The 21,149-nt window shown below is 39.5% G+C and overlaps 1 protein-coding gene across 3 annotated transcripts in view; it reads right to left on the bottom strand.

The window, feature by feature from the left end:
* PTPRA (protein tyrosine phosphatase receptor type A) overlaps window positions 1–21,149 on the bottom strand; it is a 224,164-nt gene that overhangs the window by 13,247 nt on the left and 189,768 nt on the right. For 2 of the 3 annotated variants that reach the window (XM_074230066.1, XM_074230065.1), the window contains 8 exons: window positions 15,992–16,015; window positions 13,757–13,841; window positions 12,036–12,109; window positions 11,637–11,773; window positions 9,580–9,670; window positions 8,528–8,604; window positions 1,679–1,715; window positions 345–442 (listed from right to left, as the gene is read on the bottom strand). In XM_074230066.1, the coding sequence (XP_074086167.1) occupies window positions 345–442; window positions 1,679–1,715; window positions 8,528–8,604; window positions 9,580–9,670; window positions 11,637–11,773; window positions 12,036–12,109; window positions 13,757–13,841; window positions 15,992–16,015 (623 nt within the window). The remainder of the gene's footprint in view (window positions 1–344; window positions 443–1,678; window positions 1,716–8,527; window positions 8,605–9,579; window positions 9,671–11,636; window positions 11,774–12,035; window positions 12,110–13,756; window positions 13,842–15,991; window positions 16,016–21,149) is intronic. The other variant, XM_074230067.1, reaches the window with a different exon arrangement.

Genomic DNA, 21,149 nt, shown 5'->3' with positions numbered 1-21,149 from the left:
GGTGCCAAAGTCCAAGTATCCCCTGACCCCCTCAGATGTAGTCTGAGCATAGGAACACCACCCCAGTCACAGCTGTTGGATAGCACCAGAAGCTAACACTTGGAAGGCAAACCCTGGTTTTCTTGATCTCATGGACAAGTTGTCTCAACTCTTTGTGCCTAACCCAGAATGGTTTCCATCAGCCTGAAGCGAGTCTGGGCTCCCTGGATCTGGGGTGAGGGCCTGTCTCCCCCATTGGCTGGCTCATTTCATGAACACAACCCCTTCTCCCCACCCCCCAGCTAAGGCTTCCAGCTTTACTCATTGCTGCTGTTGTAGTTCAGGGAAGGAAGTCAAGTACCCACCTCCTTCCTCTCCTTCAAGTTGGTCACCATGACAATGGTGGCTGTATTTTGTTCCCAGATCATCCTCCAGAAATCATTCACTGTTTCTTCTTTTGGTCCTAAAAACAGCCAGTACCAAAGAGGAATGAGAACCAGACACCGTAGTGTGTTCATATAATACACAGAGGGCAAAAATACCAAAAAGCATAGGGAGTTTTTAGACCTTATTTTAGCCTCTGTTTAGAAATAACTGTCCACATGTCCCAGGGAAGTCTTTAACTCCCTTTGAAAGGAAGCAGCAGAGGTTATATATCCAGAGCAAGTCCCATGGGGCTCTTCTAACTTGGGGGCTACATCTAATTCCTTTCCCCTTCAACTTATCATTTGGACTATGCTATGCAGAGGTCTGCTTGGATGACTTTAGATAGAAGTCAGCATTTGCTTAATTTCTCTATCCCTTCTTGACTGTCATTGCTATGGTTGCCAGGATCTCATTAGGACAAAGACAACATCAACAATATGGACAGCAAGTGTGATCTGAGCTCCAGAAATCTTTTGTTTGTGAGTGTATGTGAATTTGGAGCTGAGCCATTCTAGGAACTGGAAACCCTGAACTCTGAAGATTTCTGAGAGACTAGCCATAATCAAATGTAGCCAGCCTTTCCTATCATGGGCTTATTCAACAGAGGTATTCAAACAGGCTGCTCAGGTCCTGATTAGACTAGGTGCCTTCTAGGGCCCCTTCCAGCTTTTTGATCCTTGATTTCCATAAAGGTTCTCTGGATACTATATCATTAGTACTCTCTCTTTGAATCTCAGCATTTTTTTTTAGTTTTTTTTTTTTGTAAGGCAGTGGGGTTAAGTGGCTTGCCCAAGGCCACACAGCTAGGTAATTATTAAGTGACTGAGGCTGGATTTGAACTCAGGTACCCCTGACTCCAGGGCTGGTGCTCTATCCACTGTGCCACCTAGCCACTCCTGAAGCTCAGCATTTTTTAAACCTCTCTCCTGCACAGTGTTTCTTCTAGTACTTATTTTGATTATTTTTGCATGTCTCATCTCCTCTACTAGACAATACTTCACATCCCTTAAAAGATCTAGCAAAAGACTGCAAATTTTGGCAAGAACATTAAAAGAACAAATTAGCTTTCTCAGGAAAGTAGGAGGCAGATTTCAATCATTTTTAAACCTTCCTAAGAAATAATGACAAATGACAATGACAGAGAAGTACTCCTGGCAGAATGAACCCAAATATGAAAGTTTGAAAGTTGAAAAGCTGGTCAATTTTTCCCTTTAAGGGTTCTGAGACCTAATGCCATGATCAGCCCAATGGCAAGAAGCAGACATAAATTCACCTTGTGCAGCAATAAACTTGTTCTTCTCTTGGTAGCCCTGGAGAGAAAGAAAGGGGTGGGGGGGAAGAGAAGGAAGTTATGATTAGCAGTGGAGGAAAATTTCACCTTGTTTACTTTGGGAAACTCTATACCACATTGATCATGGTACTAGGATCTTCATTTGGGATCTGGAAAAGGTCATTTACAGAATCTGATTCCTGGGGGGGGGGGTGGCTAGGAGAGTCCCCAAGACTGGGCTTGGTTAAGGCATGGAGTAAATAAAGAGTAAAGAATACCAAGAGACTGGATTGATTTCCTCAGTTACTTTCTTACTTTATGAATATTGGTGAGAAATACCTAAATGTGACCTATAACATGACAGCTGAATGGAGGATGAATTGGAATGGGGAGAGATCTGAGTCAAGACCAGAAGTTAGATGATTTTTAAAATACCTTTAACTTTACAAATGAGAAAGCTGAGGCCCAGAAAGTAGAATTAAGTTGCCCAAATCCACACAGACAATAGGTCTTCAACAGGCTTCAAACCTAGGTCTTATTTCAAATTCAGCCTTCATTCGACTATATCACCATATGAATGAGATTGGAAAGAGTAAAGTATCTCCAGTTTTCTTACATCTTACTCCCCTACATAGATTGATCTGGTGACAACTAGATCCTTGATGTTCCACACCTCACTCCATCTCCCAACTCTGGACAAGTTCTTTGGCTATTCCTCAAGCTTGAAAATCTTGCCTCATCTCCACCTTTGGGGTTTTCCTGGCTTCCTTTAAGTCTCACCTCCTGCAAGAAGCCTTTCACAGGTGCATTTAGCTTTTCTGCCTTCCCTGAGATCCAAATGTTTTTGTATAGGACATATATAACTATATATCTTGCTTGTACATAGTTGTTTGGAAGATGTCTCCCCCATTAGATTGAGTCCTTTAAAGTAGGGACTGGTTTTTGTTTTTCTTTGTATTGCCAAAGCTTAGTGTAGTGCCAGGTGCCTTTATAAAGGCTTATTGATTGACTGACTACTGAGGAGGGGTATCTTATCAGAGGTAGAGGCACCTGCCACCATCAATTCCCATAGCCTCCTGTCTTGATGAATCAAGCTCCTCTTTTGTCCAAACACATCAAGAAGAAGGGACAGGATCCAGGTTGATAGACATAGAGTGAGATCCCTTATGCTAATGCATGTCTTTCAGACATATAGTAGTAAAACTAATGGCCTTCTGCATTCATTTCCCCTGGGTCAGGTCACTAGGTAGTTAATCTCTTGCAATTTTTGGGTCTAAAAAGGTCTAGCTTTTTTATCACCTGCTGCTTAAACACTTTATCACTATCAGCTCAAATAAAATGAAACAGGTGTCTGGGCTCTGCCTATATGCAGAAAGGGGTAGAGGTGTTGGGAGAGGAAAGATAGTCAGGTGAGCCTTCCCTCCTCCTAAATCTGCTATGCTGGACCATTAGCACACTTCATAAACTTGCAATTAGTAAGAATGATTAGCTAAAATAGGCTCCCTTTCAAGTCAAACTCCTAGAAAAAAAATATATTCCCTGTATCGACTTTTCTTCCCAATCTCACTGGTTTTCTTCCTTTTCAGTGTCATTTGTTGAAACATTGTTCGGGTCCCCTTTTCTCTTTCTATATCAAGAGGACTGATTTGGTTAACTCAGTCCAAATAAACAAGGGAGTGACATCCATCCCAGGGATACATCAAAAGATGACACCCACACCCAGAACTGAACTTGGTGGGCATTTCATTAAAGAACAAAATGGGGGCGGCTAGGTGGTGCAGTGGATAAAGCACTGGCCCTGGAGTCAGGAGTACCTGGGTTCAAATCTGGTCTCAGACACTTAATAATTACATAGCTGTGTGGCCTTGGGCAAGCCACTTAACCCCATTTGCCTTGTAAAAAAAAAAACAACCTTAAAAAAAAGAACGAAATGACTCTAGGAGCCAAGAAGCACCTCCCCCCCCCCCCTTCAAAGTGGTTATGTAGCAACCACTTTAATTATTCTACCTTTCCCAGGGTGTGGGTATATAGAGGACAAAGTATGTCTCTTGCTAAGGGAAATATTGCTGTACTTCTATCATTTCTACAATTTCTCAGCAAAGGCTAATTGGTATGAACATTGAATACGTTCATTAGTAAAAGCACTGGAATCCTCAACACACTGGACTTACCCCTATAACTGAGGGGAGAAATAGTCAGTTGCCCTCTGGGGACCTAACCTGCCAGTACAAGTAGATGTTGGGAGAGTGAGCCTAGGGTGGTAGTGGTTAGTGCTTTGGATTTGGAATGGGAAAAACCTGAGTTCAAATTCTACCTCAGTATTTGTTAAATGAGTAATACTGGGTAAAACATTAAACTTCTGAGTCTATAAAATGAGGGAGCTGTACTAGATGGTTTTTAAGGCCTTTTCTAATTCTAAATCTTAATGTTCCTATGACCACCTCTCTTGGTGATTTCACAAGTTTCTATTGGTTCAATTCTATTTTTGTAGATGGTACCTAAAATTAGATATACAGTCCTAACATCACTCTCAAATTTCAATCCTACATCATTCTTTAGCTATCAGACAACTTCAATTTTAGGCATCTTAAACTCAACAGATCCAAAATGGAACTAAATCTCCACTAAACCAACTCCCTTCTCTAGATTTTACAGACATAGGATTTGGGTCTGGAAGGAAATTCAGAAGCTGATCTAATCCCCCATTTTCTAAATGAGAAAACTGAGATGAAGAGGTTGAATTTTTGACTTTCAAGATTGCACAAGGTAGTAAGCATCACAAGTGGGATTTGAGCCTAGATCCTCTGACCCCCTGGTCAGGACTGACCCCAGTGAATTACAGTTATTTGGTTCAATCACCTCAGACCACTTGTCACATACTAAACCAATGGTTTAAAGCCATGGTTCTGGCTTTAAAGCTGGGGCATAATGGGCAAACACAGCAAATAGCACTTGTCCTTAAGAACATATCAGGGCATTCAGTATTCATACTTTCATTTCCTATGGTACATGGATTGAGACCAGAGAAGTCATCCAGAGCATGCGAGACACTTCTTCCTTCACCTAAAGGACCATTAACAATGACCTCCTGAATAGGTATGAGGATTACCTCACCCAGGAAAGGCCTAGAAGAATTCTCTCTACCTCAGTTTTCTCATCTGTAAAATGAATCTATCAAACAAGATGGCTTCTAAGAGTTTTGGGGATTTTTTTTGAGCTGTAAAGTAATACTATGATGTCTATGGTAGAATGATGTCCACAGAAGTTTATTCTGGGCTCTTCTAAAGGCTAGAAAGGTACTATAAAGGATGAGAAGGAAATTGTTTTTATGGGGATGACAGGAAGCATACACTGCTTGTGTATGCAACTTCTCTAAAAGCTTCTGGGCTTGGGAAAAGGTCCCTGCCAGGGAATCTCCTATGGCTGAACCAAGACTTGGGAATGAAATGCAATACAGCTCCCTTCTTCTGAGGCAGCTCTATGATTGCAATTTCTCAAGCATTAGCATCTGTTATGACTCCCTGAGCAGGCATAACTCAAGGAGTAGAGAGATAAAATTGTTCATGAGCTATAAGAAAGAGCACCACCTCCTGTGTGGCCTGATATATAGCTGTCGTAGAAAGACAAAATTGCAATTCCCAAGGCTCCTGCCTCAGGTTGCATTTCTGGAGAGAAGTTTTTCTTAAACACTCCATTCTTCTTGTCCTATACAGAGGTTGGCTGTTGGCACCATCTACCATCTTCCTACTGGGAGAGTTTGTTGTTTGTTTTGGTGTGATATAAATTTGTTTGGCTAAGCTCCAGGATAGATGGGTAAAGATTTCTGGGGTAGGAAATATTGGAAGGCAGGTCATTTCCAGAGAAGCATACCAAGGATCTGTCCTTGGCATTATGCTATTGAACATTTTTATTAATGACTTGGATTAGAGATGTCACACTTATCAGATTTATAGATGAAACAAATCGGGGGGGGGGTGTGGATCAGCTAAAACAATGAATGGATGCCAAGGTTCAAAATTAATTTAATTTAGAACATTAAGTTGAATCTAATCAAATTAAATTGGATAGGGAGAAAGGCAAAGTCTTACATTTGGGTTAATAAAAGCCAACTTCACAGGTAGAAGATTTGAGACACATAGCTAGAGAACATTTTGTTTGAAAAAGACTTGGGGTTTTAAGTGTAGTGTTGTAACATGAGTCCACAGTGCAATAAAGCAGCCAAAACACATAATGTCAAGCTCTCAGAATAGAGGCAATGTCCAGGTCTAGGAAAGTGATAATCTCACTGTAATCTACCCTGGTTAGGCCACATCTAGGATATCAGGTTGAATTCTGGACACCATACGGAGGTTCACAGATTTATAGCTAGAAGGGCTCTTAGAGACCACTGAGTCAAATCTCATTTTTACAGAAGGGAAAATGGAGATCCAGAGAGTTCAAATGACTTGCTCATGGTCACATAAATGTTCAGTGTTAGAAGTGGGAAAGATACTGATCAACTGTAATTTCTGGGAAAGGCAACAGTGGTAAAGGGTCCCAAATATATGCTCTATGAGGACCACTTTTGAAGGAAATGGAAATATTTGGTCTATGGGGAAGTTTAGAGGTACCTCCTTCAAAGAGGGACTGTCTTCAAGGTTTTTGGGAGGCTTTCATGTAGAAGACATCTAGGCTTTTATTTTTCTGAGTGGTCTCAGAAGGCATAATTAGAAGCAATGGGTGGAAGATGCAAAGAAAAGTTTAGGCTCTATACAAAGAAAAACTTCTTCACAGGTTATTCAATAATAGAATGGCCTGCCTGGGAAGGTATTGAATTTTCCCTCCCTAAAAGTCTTCAAGCAAAGGCTGATAATTACTTGTTAGGGATGATATAGAAGAGCTGGACAAAATGTTTGAGGTCCTTCTAACTCCAAGATTCTATAACTGTGTGTCAGCCTAACAATGTCAACATCATTTAGCTTTTTTAGAAACAATGAGACATGGAAAGTCTGGAACCAAATTTTGAATTGCTGTTATTTTGCAGATAAGGCCACTGAAGCACTATCCCTCAAGGACAGGGTCTATAAATGGCTCCAAAATACTGTAACTAGGTTCCTTCTTTGGGATTAAGTATGTGTAGGTGGTATCTATGTGTGTGTTTATCTATGTCATTGTTTAATCAAACAAGGTATGAGGAAGTAATGAGGCCAGATTTGGTCTTCCTGAGAATTTCACTATTAATAGTGGGAAGGATGGAATCTGGTTTTGCTGGTAGTGAATGCTGACTGATCTTCAATATACTACAGATCAACTTAAAGAGTTTTGAAGCCAACCCAGGGGAAATCTGGATAGCACTGACCACAAGAAGAATGCAGAATGTTTCTGACATCTTTAATTCAGAATTCCTTCATTTTGCAAATGAGGAAAGTGACATAGGATGACTCTACATAGACCTTTCCTGATTGAAGAAATTTTCATGCTCGTTAGGAAGGTCAATGTTAGTGTCCCTTGACATGAACAAAGAAGTATTAGTTATTCCCCTTCTCATTGACATCCAAACATTATATACTCTCCTTTTCCATTTCTAACAAGCTCTTACTGAAAATCTGGCACCTTTCTCTTGTCTTGGAGGTTTCCCTTCTCTAACCCCTTCAAAACTCATATCCTTTAACTTCAAAGTCCTTTCCTATCAAGCTTGAAGGCTGCCTAGTTTTGTGTACTTTTTTTTGGGGGGGGTGAGTTAGGATAACTGGAGCAGGGGAATGTTCAGACACTGTCAAATGCCTCACTGAAATAGAAGCACACTAAATTTATCAAAATTGACTTGTGACACAATACATTAAATGGATTCAAAATGGGTTCAATGACTAAATTTAAATAATGACAATAAGTTGATATCAACCTGAAAGAGCCCTAGAACAGCTACAAGGCTCTATCTTTTGCTTTGTTCAATATTTTTTATCATATATTGACTGGTTAGATTAGACCCTTTTCCTTAGAAAGAAAAGAGGGGACAGACAGAAACAGTATAATCACTGTGATACCAACCTATGTGCATTCTTCTTTGCCCTATTCACAACTGGTGTAATCAAGGATGCCTGAGACTTGTTTATCCTTGTTGAATACATTTATAAAGGGCAGCATATTTCCTTTGTTTATTATTCTTAAGTGTAAGACCATGTAAGCCCCAGTAGAGAACAGATTAGTCTGTAGTCTCAGGAGATTTGAATAGAAATGACTAGGCAAAAAGACCAAAGACCATAACCTCAGTGCATACTCTGCCTTGGATGCAATAAATTGTAACTTGGCAAGTTTTCAGAGAGTTTGAGATGTGTCTCTTCCTTAAATTCAGAAACAGATTGTGATAACTGAGACAAATGGGTAGATGATATAAAATTTGCAAAGGACATAACTGTAAAGTGGATTTAGGTTTTAAAAATTCTCTTATACATAGGATAGAGGAGTCACAAGTGAGGCTTAGTAGAAAAAGCACTGGATTCAATCAGAAGAGTCATGTTTCCAATCCTAGTTCTTATTCTTTTTAGCTGTGAGTGGCTGCGTCTCTCCTTGAGTTGAATTCTAGTCTTGTTCCTCAGAACCATGTTCTCCCAACTCCCCCCCACCCCAATCAAATGATATCGTATTATTTTTGGCACCATTTCACTTTCTAGATACCAATCCTTATCCATAGTGTCCATTTACAGGAAAACAATGACTTCTCTCCTGACCAAAAGAGCAGTGCAAAGGTAACACAAGTAAGAGACAGACAGACAGATGGACAAACATCATGCTCAGCAAGCTGAGCAGGAGCAGGCAGGCTGTGGTAACATGCAGTCAATTCAGGTGAGTGATGAAAGGAGCTAAAGCTCTTACATTAATGAATGAGGCATTGATATAGTCGGAATCAGGAACCCCTTCAACCGATGTCAGGTGTACTCTGGAATGGTCATCTAGAAGAGAAAGCAACAACCGTGACTCTTCCCTTTGAAACCTATGTTCAGTGTTCTCTGCCCCATGTCCCCTTCAGATTCCTGAAGAATATTTTTTCTTTCCCACCCCTGGGGTCAGGCTCACCCACTCATTAGTGCCCCATCTTCTACTTTCCTTGGCTTCTCCTTCCTGATTTATCAGTAAAAGATACTAGCTTGAAGTGGATTAAGAGCTGCACAGCATAGCAAAGTAAGGATCCTGATCTCTGACACGAAGTCTATGGATCTTTGGGGCCAGGAGCAGGGCAATGTAACAAGGGCACAGTGAAATGTCCCAGCATTGACACAAGTACTCTGCTGGCCTAAAGGGATCATTAAGTCTATCAAGCCCAATCTATGGTTCTTTCTGTCTTTAGTCATTGAGAATAGTTTCTCTGGTCTTGCCACCTTCTTTCCTTGCACAAGAGCTGCAGGGCACCTTTCTTTCTTTCTCCCTTTATATTTGGCTCAGAGGAATCTGCTTGTAATAAAGATGCACAGTCAGGCAAGACACCATGGGGAGCATGCTCTCCATGGAAGCCTTTCAAGTCCCATTAGGAGGCTTGGCAGCCCTTGTAATTTAGCACCTGAGCTTAGAAGTATGATTATTGTCATTTACTTTTACTGGAAGCTCTTCACAGGCTGAGTTCATTTTGGAATCATTTGTGTTATCTTCTCCTCAGAGCCAAGCCCAGGTCCTTCACAGAGCAGCAGCCCAGGAAATGTTTGTTAAGTGATTGAGTCTTGACTGATGGAAGCAAGCTCTGACAGGGGTTGGGCCTAGGAAACTGCCCTGGGAACCATAATGGTTCTGATAATTTAGGCTCTGAGGCCTAATTCTTCCCTTACTGTTCAATACTGTTTTCTTTTCAACCCTCAAAGTATTGACTCAGAAGGCCCATGTGCTCTGGAACTTCTCAACTAGAGTGTTTTATGAGAAATCCCAGAAGCACGTACAAGGCAAGATGTTCACATATCTGTTTTTCTCCTTGTTTTCTTCCTTGGAAGCAGCTTCACAGGTGGCCTGGATAGGACAGGCTGGGAGAGCCTGGAGGACATAAGAAAAAATAAGAGCAGTTAATCAAAATTATGACTGACAATCAGCAAGCATTCTTGCAGTACAAATTTCTGTAGGCCATCCTGGATGGTAAATGGGTGAGAGAAGCTGGATAGTCTACAACCATATTACTGTTGAGCACAAGAAGTACTTTTCTCATTCCCCCCAGACCCCAAACCCAAGTTGTTTCTAAAGGTCTATCGCACTGTATCATCTGTCCTATAATTGGGGGATGGGGGGCTCTTTCCTGGACTATAACATATAGATGGGCTTTATGGTGAACATAGAAGAGGGGCAGAAACTTTCTTATTAAGACACCAGAACTCCTTCCTTTGCCATCCAGATCTACAGTCTTTATCATAGACCCCATTTATCTGACAGGGAAATCAGGTTTTAAAAAATGCCAGCGTTGGGCTGTAGGGAATAGTAACTTCCTCCATGAAGCCTTCCCCAATGCCCCTCCTCATCCAACTCCTGTCTCCCCATTGTTAAGTGTATTCTCCTGCATCAATTTTCCTTGTATTAGATTTGTTTGTGTACTTAGCAGTGTCCCAGTCACAGATTACAAAATCCCTAAAGACAGGACCTGTTTTGTTAATATTTTTATCAGAAGCAGGTACTTAAGAAATCTTTTCTTAACAGGTACTTTAAGAAATCTTAAGAAATTTACTCCACCCCTGGGCTTCCTCCCACTGGCAGAACCCTCTCTTCCATGGCCTGCGTCTGGCTAGTCTGTCCTAGATCCTTCCTCTATGTCTTCATTGCTCTCCAGGGGACTCTCCTGACTCCACCTCTGCTCCTAGACTCTCCTTTCATCTTCTCTGCATCTTTCTTTTAAGTGTTTTCTTCTCCCATTAGAATGGAAATTATTTGAGGGCAGGGACTTTCTGTTTGTATTTTATTCCCAGCAGTTAGTGCCTTACCAGTTCAAATTGATTTCTGATATGATTTCTTACATTGTGCCACAGGAAAACTTTGGAAAACCGGTGCCAAGGAAAGGGTCCCTACAAAATATATGGGAGTGGTCCCCAAAAATGAGGCCCTGGAAGGAAGAATCAGACTAAACAGCCAAAGGTCAGCAGGAAAGGAGATAAAGGAGATTCTTCTCTCTTCTCATTCTATAGAGTCTAACATGAAAATCTCCTTCACTGACCAATGGCAACATTAGAATGCATGAGTTATCTTTAAATAAAGGGCTACCGTGTACAACAGAAGAAGATGGAATTTGTTTTTCCTGTCCACAGAAAGTAAAAGAACAAAGCTGTGAGGTCGGGGTATGGAGAAAGCAGATTCTGGTTTGGGAAAATTTTCTAACATTGAAAATTGTTCAAAAGTAGAATGGTTGCATTAGAAAAGAGTAGAACCTCCACTGCCAGAGACGGAAGATGGAAGATTGGGGCGGGGGGAGTTGTGGAGGGCATTCTAAACCAGGCATAAACCAGGCAAATTATTTTTAAGGCCCTTCCCAGTTTAGGATTCTGTGATTCCAAATACAGTTGCGGGGTAAGATATTTCCTTCTGAGCTCAGGGCCACTGAAACTTCTAAACCAACTATAGACACAAGATGGCAGCAAAGCTCCTTCCAGCCTAGGCCCAGCAGTTGCTGCAAACCTGACTGCTTGGGAGCTTGGCTTGCCATTTAACTCCTGTTTGACTAGGTACTCCCTAATTATTTTGGTCCCAAATACACTTAGCACTCTGCACTCACCTAACAGTTCCTGCCTAGGAAGTGTACTGAATTATAGTCTTACAGCTAGCTTAATGCAAGAAGGCAAGTGAGAACTAGAACTCTTCCTCTCACCCACAGCACTTTAGAAACTTCTCTGTGCAAAGAAACAGGTGGTCAATCATCAGATCTCTTATTCTTAGGCTACAGCCTAAATCCCAAATGACTTCCTCGAACCACACTACCCAAACTGTCTTTGCCCACCCAGTCACAGAGGAAACAATTGCTCACATTGAATTCTTCACGGAAGAGCTTATTATCATCGGCCATGCGTCGGTTAATCTCCTCTTCCAGCTTGTCCACTGGCAGCGGGGGATATTTCCTATTGGTGCTTGGAGACCTGGCCAGAAGTGGCATGCTTTGAGGCTCTGCAGCAGCACAAGGGGGAAGTAGTCAGTCACTCAAGGCCTGGAAAAGGCCAGCCCCCTGCCTGATAACTTGCTGCTTGCTGCCATTGACCAAGACAGCCCCAGTATCAACATAAAGGACCAGGATTGCTGTTCTTTGGCCAGTCTCAGGTGTGTGGGGGACATTCTGATGCTATTATTGGCCCATAAGGATGTAACCAGATCCCCATTTTCCTTGGTCAGTGAATCTCATGTACAGACAAGTCATTACCAGCTACCTTACCCATGTCATCAGTGCGTCCATTGGACAAGCGAAAGGAATTAGAATGACTCCCAGCCTGCTTGTACTTCTTGAACCTAATGGGAAAACATATAAAAATGGGCATCTAGAATCCAAGAATATTAATGGTACTCTTTGGGAAAAGGCTCAATGTGTCATTGAGATTTGGGTACATTTTCTATAAAATTCATTTCAATCTGTCCAGGAACAGATAAAAAGAGCCCCTGCTCAGTGAGTACAGGGAACCAACTGCCTTTTTGGACATCAAAAAGGACATCCCTCCTGCCATTACAATATTATATCCTATGGGGATAAAATTGTAGGATCTTCTACCTATCACATACCACCCTGCATGTATACTGAGTCACATGGCCCTAGGAAAAGCCCACATACCCAAATTGTCCATTTATGCCCCTCATAACTTCTTGGGGGTAAAAGAAGAAGATGGAGAAAGATCTATCCTGGGTCAGAACCAGGATATTTAACTCTGGCCTTTGGTCAGGTAACCTGCCTCTATATCAGGTTATTTGATTCTAGAACCTTTCCAAAGGTCTGTAACTCTACTGAGCAGAGGAAACAGTCCTAGTACCTAAGCATAGTAGTTTGAGGACTACAAGGAGTTTTGTAATTTCTTTGTCTCCCTAGAGGATTCCAAACTAACCTAGCCAAAGGATCTATCCCATCTCCCCAGCAAAATTTCTTGGATATAGACCTACCATTGGGGGCTATAGGGACAGGGGCTGGGAATCTTTGTAGTCCTACACCTCTCTGTGAAAAGAGGAAAGGATGCAAAGCTGGATGTTGGATATCTCAGATTGTTTCATCCTTCACCCAAGAGTTAAAAAATCCCATGTTCCCATGCCTATTCCTGATGCCACTGGAAATCATGGTGATACTGCTAACAATCTTATAGTATCTCTCTATTGCTACAGTCTCTTTAAGATTCATAATATTTGGGAGTAGGTGAGGAGGCCAGTTCTATCATTGGTCTGGTAGAGCCCAGAAACTGGGCAGAAATGCAGGCCTAACACCAGTCCCAGTTTTCCCACCCACTCATTAGGTTGTTTTTCTTAATGACAATGTTCAGTTCACCATTCTTAACACCCACCAAACTTCTCCCATGTTCAGAGGCTTAGGCCAATGACATTTTTCCTCTTTGGCAAGGGGAAAAACAGGTTTTAAGAAAAAAATCAAACTTGGATGGTACCTACAATATATCATTTTTAGAGAGTAAGTTTAGACTTGCAGGCATGACTGTCTCATCAGTCCCTCCCCAGGAAGTCTGAATGGGCACTCTATCTCTCCCCTCCTCTCAGTGTAACCACAATAGTGACCATATCCAGCTAGGTGGCTTATCAGTTTACCACACCACTCTTTTTCTCATACAAGTTCTGGGGAGCAAATGACACTCCCTTCTATTACATCAGACCAAGAGGGCTTAGTCAAGACTAAAGCAGGTGAAATGAAGTAATCCATCTTCTACAGTCTTCAGGCCTGTTTGATCTCTCCTACACAATTACCACATTCTAACTTGCATCACCATGATACATCTAACTCTTTTACCATCCAACTACAGTCATAAGGGCAAGCAGCACAGGGAACTTTGCTTCCCATTCCAGCATCCTCACCCCACCCACACATACCCTTGCACACCGTGGATGATGAAGATACCTGTGTTGAAGTGAACTGGATTAAGCCAGGATGGAGAGATTGAAGTTTCTTACCTTAACATATACAGAACAATGATAATAAACACTATCACCAGCAGAGAGGACAGGGCCACCATCACTGCAATGATAGGTGTCTCATCTGAAACCAAGAAAACACAAATACACACACACACACACACACACACATACACACAATCAGGTTTGAGGATCAGTATCACTTCTGAGGCAGTCATTTAGGCAACCACTAAAGCAAATTAGTGATGGTTCCTTACTCTTAACACTTCTATCATTAAAAGAAAATGGGGAGAGGAAAAGAGACAGAAGGAAAGAAGAGAAAGGAAAAGGGGGAAAGGAATACAGGGATAGGAGGAGAGAAGTTTAGGGAAGGGATGAGGGAAGGGAAAGAGAGGAGAGATAAGGGGAAGTGGTGGGGAAAGGAGATACAGAGCCTTGGTTCTAGTCCTGCTCTGCTACTAACTAAATGCAATCCAGAGCATCAGTTAACTTCTCTAGGTCTGTTTTCTTGTATAGAAGTTATCAGGGGATTGGACTAGAAAGTTCTAATATCCTATGAATATGTTAAGGAGTCTAATAGGAGTGTTCCTTACCCCTTTCACTCTGCATTTATAATATTTATTGAGTTTTAGGGGACAATAATATTCCATTACATTCAAGAATCAAAATTTGCTCAACCATTCCCCAATCCGGCACATCTACTTTGTTTCTAGTAGAAACTTTGCTACCACAAAAAGTGCTGCTATAAATATTTTGCTGTTTTTAGAACATGGAAAAGAGAGGAAAAATAAAATAATATCACAAAGGCCCCTGGCTTTGACAGACAGAAATGTTTCCAACTAGGCCTAAATCCACAAACCTCCACAATGTACAGGCCAAATACACTTCGTTGCCCTTATCAAACAGTTCAAGATACCAAGCTATTCACCAGTAAATAAATAAAGAAGAAATAAGGGAGTACTGAATATTGAAGTCCATGATTTGAATGCATATAAATTCAACATTTATGGGAAAAATTAGAATTACATCTGAAGTCACCCAAAACTATCCTGGAATTTGAGAAATTGGGAGTTTATAGATCTGATATCCAAAAGACTTCTGTCCAAATTGAGTAAAAGCTTAAGTTCAAAGAGGAGCAAGACACTGCTGACACACTAGATAAAGACTGCTTATACTTGTTTGATTTCCTACTCTCATTTGTATTTAAACATTAAACATTCATTTTTATATTGCTGGTCCTATTATACATATCAAAATTAGGACTCATCTGAAAAAATTATGGACATTCTTTTCATCTAGGGAGGTTATGATCTTAATGAAATTTTGGAAAGAGAATATTAAACTATAATCTCCTTTTCTTGGACTAGGACCTATCTCAGGTCCCTATTTAAATATCATGATGAACAAACGCATATATTTTTTCATTACTTTCTTCTAAACAGCTGTAAATTTCTATAGAACTGAACAATGGAGATAGAAGAAATTATCCATAACCAATGCCTGGTTCAATACAATATGAGAGATTATGGCATTAGATAAACTGCCAACACAAATTAAGCACTATTGTACCCTCCAAATAAGATGAAAATTTCTTAGAAAATTTTATCAATAAGGAAAAAAATGCTTCATAGTGCCAAATCAATGAAAGGTACTAAATCTATATGCTAAAGTAGCCACAACACAGAAGAAAGATTCTAAGTTTTGGTTTCATAATTTACTAAACTGGGTGACTGGAGGCAAGTTGTTTCTCCATTATGAGATTCAATTTTCTCAATTGTAAAAAATAAGGGGGGAGGAGGGATGGGAGGTAATTATAGTTATGTTACTTCCCTCATAGGCTTGGATAAAAGAAAAGTATTTTCTAATCCATAAGTCATTATAATAGCTATCATAATGCAAACAAAATGACATGAAATAAGCTGTAATCAGCTGTAAATATTATGTTATGATATATAATAGCTCCTGGAATCTCTAAGATATAAAAAGTAGCCTTCTGTAGTTTATTTATAAGTTAAGAAACATAATAGATATTAGAATCTCTAAAAGTATGAATAGTAGTCTTATGCAGTAATAAATTTTGTTTTGATTTCTATTTCTTGTTAAGTCAATATGAAAATATAAATTAAAAGTTAAAAATCTTGCAATCACATATGCAAAAGGTCACCACAGATTGAGAGGGAGTGGGAAGAAGGATTAGGAAAGGAATACAAGAGGCCACTGCACAATGAACTGGCTTCTTAAATGAAGTGACAATAAACAAGGTGAGTTTCTCACCTCTTCTCTCCGAGTCAGAATTGCCTGTATGATAAGTGAAAAATACAAACATTTATTAAAATGAAAACAGATAAAAACCAGTAGCACTTCTACAGTCTCCCTGACAATTTAATATATTTGATCCAGGGTCACAGTGAAAAAGAACCAGTCGTAGAAAAACTGGTACTAAAGAAAGCTGCCCACCCCCTGTTCTCATTAACAATAACCCTCAACATGTGTATGAGGTCTTCAGGTTTACAAAGTCTTTTACATGCATTATCATTTGATCCATATACTGATCCTAGGAGATAGTGAAAGAGGAAAGAAGGGCTGTCCTCTAAGAATAAAGATCCAGTAAATTTAGCAATGGCAATTTTGGGCCTCCTGATGATTTATTAGTATTTTTTTTTTTTTTTTAGTTTTTGCAAGGTAATGGGGTTAAGTGGCTTGCCTAAGGCCACACAGCTAGGTAATTATTAAGTGTCTGAGGCCGGATTTGAACTCAGGTACTCCTGACTCCAAGGCCAGTGCTCTATCCACTGCGCCACCTAGCCGCCCCTGATTTATTAGTATTTTCTTGATCTTCAGTTATATATTACTTCTAGTTAATGGCAGAATATTCAGATGCTGGTCCTTGATATTCCTTTATGACATCAGGGATTTGTCTCATCAGATCCTCTATCCCCCTTTCCATTTCTTAACAAGTAGAAGTAAGCTATTTCCACTAGTGTGGGGTATTACTACTTCCATCCAAGAGTCAAAGAGATTAAGGCTCGGAAAAGGACAGTGATTTGTCTTGGGTCACAAGATGTTAATAATATAGCTGGGTCTTGAAATCTGGTCTTATGACTCCAAATCTACTTCCTACTCTTTCCATTCCTCATTCTGAACTGAGAAGAAATAAAGAGCAGTGGAATGTCATCCTCTGAATCACCCTTTTGGACCCTGGAATCATTTTTATAGCTTTCCTCTGAGGTCTTTCCATCTTTCTACTTTCTCCAACAAAACAAGCATTCTGGGAAGGGTCTCAGCTGGGCTGGGTATAAGGAAAAGATGAGCTCCTGGCTCTCTCCTAGCACTCTCCTTTGCTTTCCCCACAATGCAGCAAACGTACTTAGAACTTCCTCAGATACTCTGGATCTTAGCCAGGCTTCAAAGGTGACTATGAATGGAGGTTTCCTCTTTGTGAGCTTCTTAAGGACAGGGACTGCTTTTTCCTTTTTTTGTATCCCCCAGCACAGTTCCTGACACATGTTATTATTCAGTCTTTTTTCTTTGGTCATATCTGACTTTTTTGTGCCCCTATTTGGAATTTTCTTGGTTTACCATTTCCAACTCTAGCTCATTTTACAAATAATGCTTGCTGATTAGACAGCCCAGAAAAACCAATGAAGACTTGAAATTCTACACATAAGAGTGTATCTATCTCAAGGAAGTATGTCAAGTTCTTCAAACAATCTCAAAATAAAATTCATTTACTGGTTAGTCTTTTTTAGAAGTGAGTTATAGGGGTGGCTAGGTGGTGTAATGGATAGAGCACAGGCCTTGCAGTCAGGAGTACCTGGGTTCAAATCCGGTCTCAGACACTTAATAATTACCTAGCTGTGTGGCCTTGGGCAAGCCACTTCACCCTATTTACCTTGCAAAAAAAACCTAAAAAAAAAAGAAGTGAGTTATATAGATACATTCTAATAAGATGGCTGCCAGTAAACAGTAACTTGGGAATCAATGGTCTGAGTCCTGGAGCAGATGTTTCTGAAAGTGAAGGAAGTCAAGTTGAAGCAGGATAGTGGAGGATAAGGGAAAGTTTCAGTATTAGCCATAATTTCTATTACTGAAAAAGTAAAAAGGCAGGGAGGATATAATAGCTCTCTCTATCCAAGCACCTGAAGGGCTATCTTGTGGAATAGGGGTTAAACTTGTTCTGTTTGATTTTAGAGGGAAAGACGAGGAGTAATTTTCAAAGAGACAAATTTAGGCTTGATAAAAAGAAAACATTTCTAATTATTAGAGAATGGTCTGCCCTGAGAGGAAGGTTTCCTTTCTTTTGGAGGTCTCCAGAAAGAATGCCCATTGTTCCATATGCTTTATAGTAGAGAATCATTTTGGGTCTGAATTTGATTAGGTAATGACTGAGATTTCTTCCAACTCTCAACATCTAATTCTGAAATCTTTCAGGATTATTCAGATTCACTTGATAGTAGATAAAATTTTCCAAGAAAATACAAGCATTCAGGACTTTGTGGGATGGTGCCCATTGCACAATCTAGAACTGGAAGTGTTTGCCAAAAAGAGTAAAAGAGATTAAAGGGAAGGTGTATCAACACTGTATAATAAGAAGATATCCTAATGAGAAATCTGGGCACCAGAGAAGGGAAATACTGGGAGAGAGCATTTGGGTCAAGATGAATGGAAGCAGAAACAAAAAGAAAAATATAACTAGAATATTCTATAGATTATACTTGACAAAATGAAGAAATAGATGAAGAATTTAGAAAAAAAAGAGCCTGGCACAAAGGCATGCTATAGCATGAATGAAAAGTAATTCATCTCACACTTACTATACACAAAGCATTGTACACACAAATAGAAAAGCAAAATAGTCCCTGCTCAAATTGCTCATTTTAATAGGAAGAGATAACATATATTGGAGATTTCAGTTGCAAGTCAGGTAGAAAGATTCCATGGTCTTTAAGGGTACAGTGGCAAAGCATATAGTCAAGTTTCTTCTTTAATGTTAAGTCCAAAGTAAATAAGGTGGAGGTTGCAGTCATGATCTCAGACAAAGATAAGCAAAAATAGACCTAATTAAAAGAGTAAAACTATATTTTGCTAAAAGATACCATAGATAATGAAGTAATATCAAAAAGTTTCAAGGGAAAATTTCTTTTATAAAGGTTTCATTTCTCAAATACATAGGATATCGAGGAAAATTATAAAAATGGCATTCCCCAATTGATAAATGATCAAATGATATGAACAGGCAATTTTCGGAAGGAGAAATTAAAACTATTTTTTGGTGACATAAAAATGCTCTAAATCACTTCTTATTAGAGAGACATAAATTAAAACAACTGAGGTACCACCTCACCTGTTTCAAATGACAAATGCTGGAAAGGAAGAAGGAAAATAGGCACACTAGTGAACTGGCAGGCAGAATATCGAATTGGTCCAACCATACTGGAGAACAATTTGGAACAAGGTCTAAAGGGTTATAAAATTAAATATTTCCTGGGACCCAGCAGTACTACTAGATCTGTATCCCAAAGAGATCAAAGAAGAAGGAAAAGAACCTATGTGCACAAATATATTAATAGTAGCTCTTTTTGTGGTGGCAAAGAATTAGAAATCAAAGGGATGTTCATAAATTGGCATATATGGAACTTGGCATATGTGGAATATGAGTGTGATGGAGTATCACTTTAATAAAAAACAAGGTGGTAGGAAGGAAATTCAGAAAAACATGGCAAGGCCTATCTGAACTCAAAGTAAAGGAAGAGGAATTGGGAGATTATTGTGCCTAGTAACACTAATATTGAAATGATGATCAACTGTGAAAGTTACTCTGATTAATATAATGATCCAAGACAATTACAAAGGACATGTGATGAAAAAATGCTACCTATCTCCAGAGAAAGAGGACCAATGAACTCTAAGTCTAAAATAAAGTATAATTTTCTTGCTTTATTATTTATTTATTTATTTATATTTTGCAATATGGATAATATGGAAATATGAATGGCATATGATTTCACATATATAATTAACATCATATTGCTTCTCAGTGGGTCAGGGAGAGCATGGAAAGGAGAGAATTTGGAAATGTTAAAATAAGTTGTACTTTTAAAAAAAGTAGTGGCCAGATCATATCTCCACAAGGGCTCATTACTGGGATGATAGGAAAAGTTTAATTATCTGGACACTGACTGGAGGTCTCTTTTTGCCAAAAGGAGAGTATTCAATTGCTTGACTTGCTTTAATTATAATTATATCCTTTTAAAGGAAGAGGAAGTGATATTATTTTGGCCCTGACTTTCACTAATAGGAGAAGAAACTTGGCTGCTGAAACAGCAATGAGGAGAAACTGGGGAAGACTCTTCATGAACAGTTAAGAATTTAGTACAGTTTCTGTATTTATTTGTTATTGACATGCCCAGGGTATGATGATTATGAGTTGAACCACATAGGTAATATTCTGTAAGTTAAATCTAATCTTGTGAAAGATCAGGGAACTTTCCTCACAAGCTATTTCTGAAAAGGGAAATGAACGTTTGCAGTTTTTATGTAAGACACAGATGAAATGCTTCAAAACCAGAGCACATGCTAACTTTCTAGCAGAGATCTTCAAGAATCCCTTTACTTATTTCAGAAAGAGTATCCAGGAACTAATTCTAGCAGCCAACTCTTTCCCATGCTCTTTAAGCAATATGTAATGTAATTTTAGGGTGGTGAAGAGAGAACTTTGCTCTCTGGCTTCCAACCTTATATTTAACTGAAATTGTTCTCTTCAAAATTGCTAATGATCTCTTAATTTTCATATTTAATGATATTTTCCCAGTTCTTATTCTTTTCAATTTCTCTGCAGTATTTGACATTGCTACCTACTGTCTTCTTTCAGATACTCACTCCCCTGTGAGCACACCACCCTCTCTCTTGATTTTCTTCCTATATGTTTGACAATTTCTTCTTTGACTCCTTTGCTGGTTCAATGTCTCAATTACAACTTCTAACAATGGGTGTTTCCTAAATCTTTGATCTGAACTTTCTCCTATTCTCTCTCTCACTCCTCTGATAATTTTGTTAACTCCTATGATTTTAATTATCACCTCTATGCAAATGACTCCCAAATCTAGTCCTAGAATTTTTCTTGAAAGCCTGTTTCACATGTCTAGCTGCTTATTGGATATTTCAAATTGGATGGATGTCTAGTAGACATGTCACAGTCAACATAACCAAAAAAAGAACTGATGATCTTTCTCTTTTCCCACCCCAAACCCCTTTTGTAACCTCCCTTATTCTTTATTTTTTTTTATTTTTGCAAAGCAATGAGATTAAGTGACTTGATCAAGGGTCACACAGGTAGGTAATTATTGTCTGTGGCTGAATTTGAACTCAGGTCCTCCTGATTCCAAGGCTGGTGCTCTATCCACTGCACCAACCTAGCTGCCCTAACCTTCCT

This window comes from Macrotis lagotis, chromosome 3, assembly GCF_037893015.1.
Source record: "Macrotis lagotis isolate mMagLag1 chromosome 3, bilby.v1.9.chrom.fasta, whole genome shotgun sequence".
NCBI lineage: Eukaryota > Metazoa > Chordata > Mammalia > Peramelemorphia > Peramelidae > Macrotis > Macrotis lagotis.
This window is presented reverse-complemented; position numbering and strand designations above follow the sequence as displayed.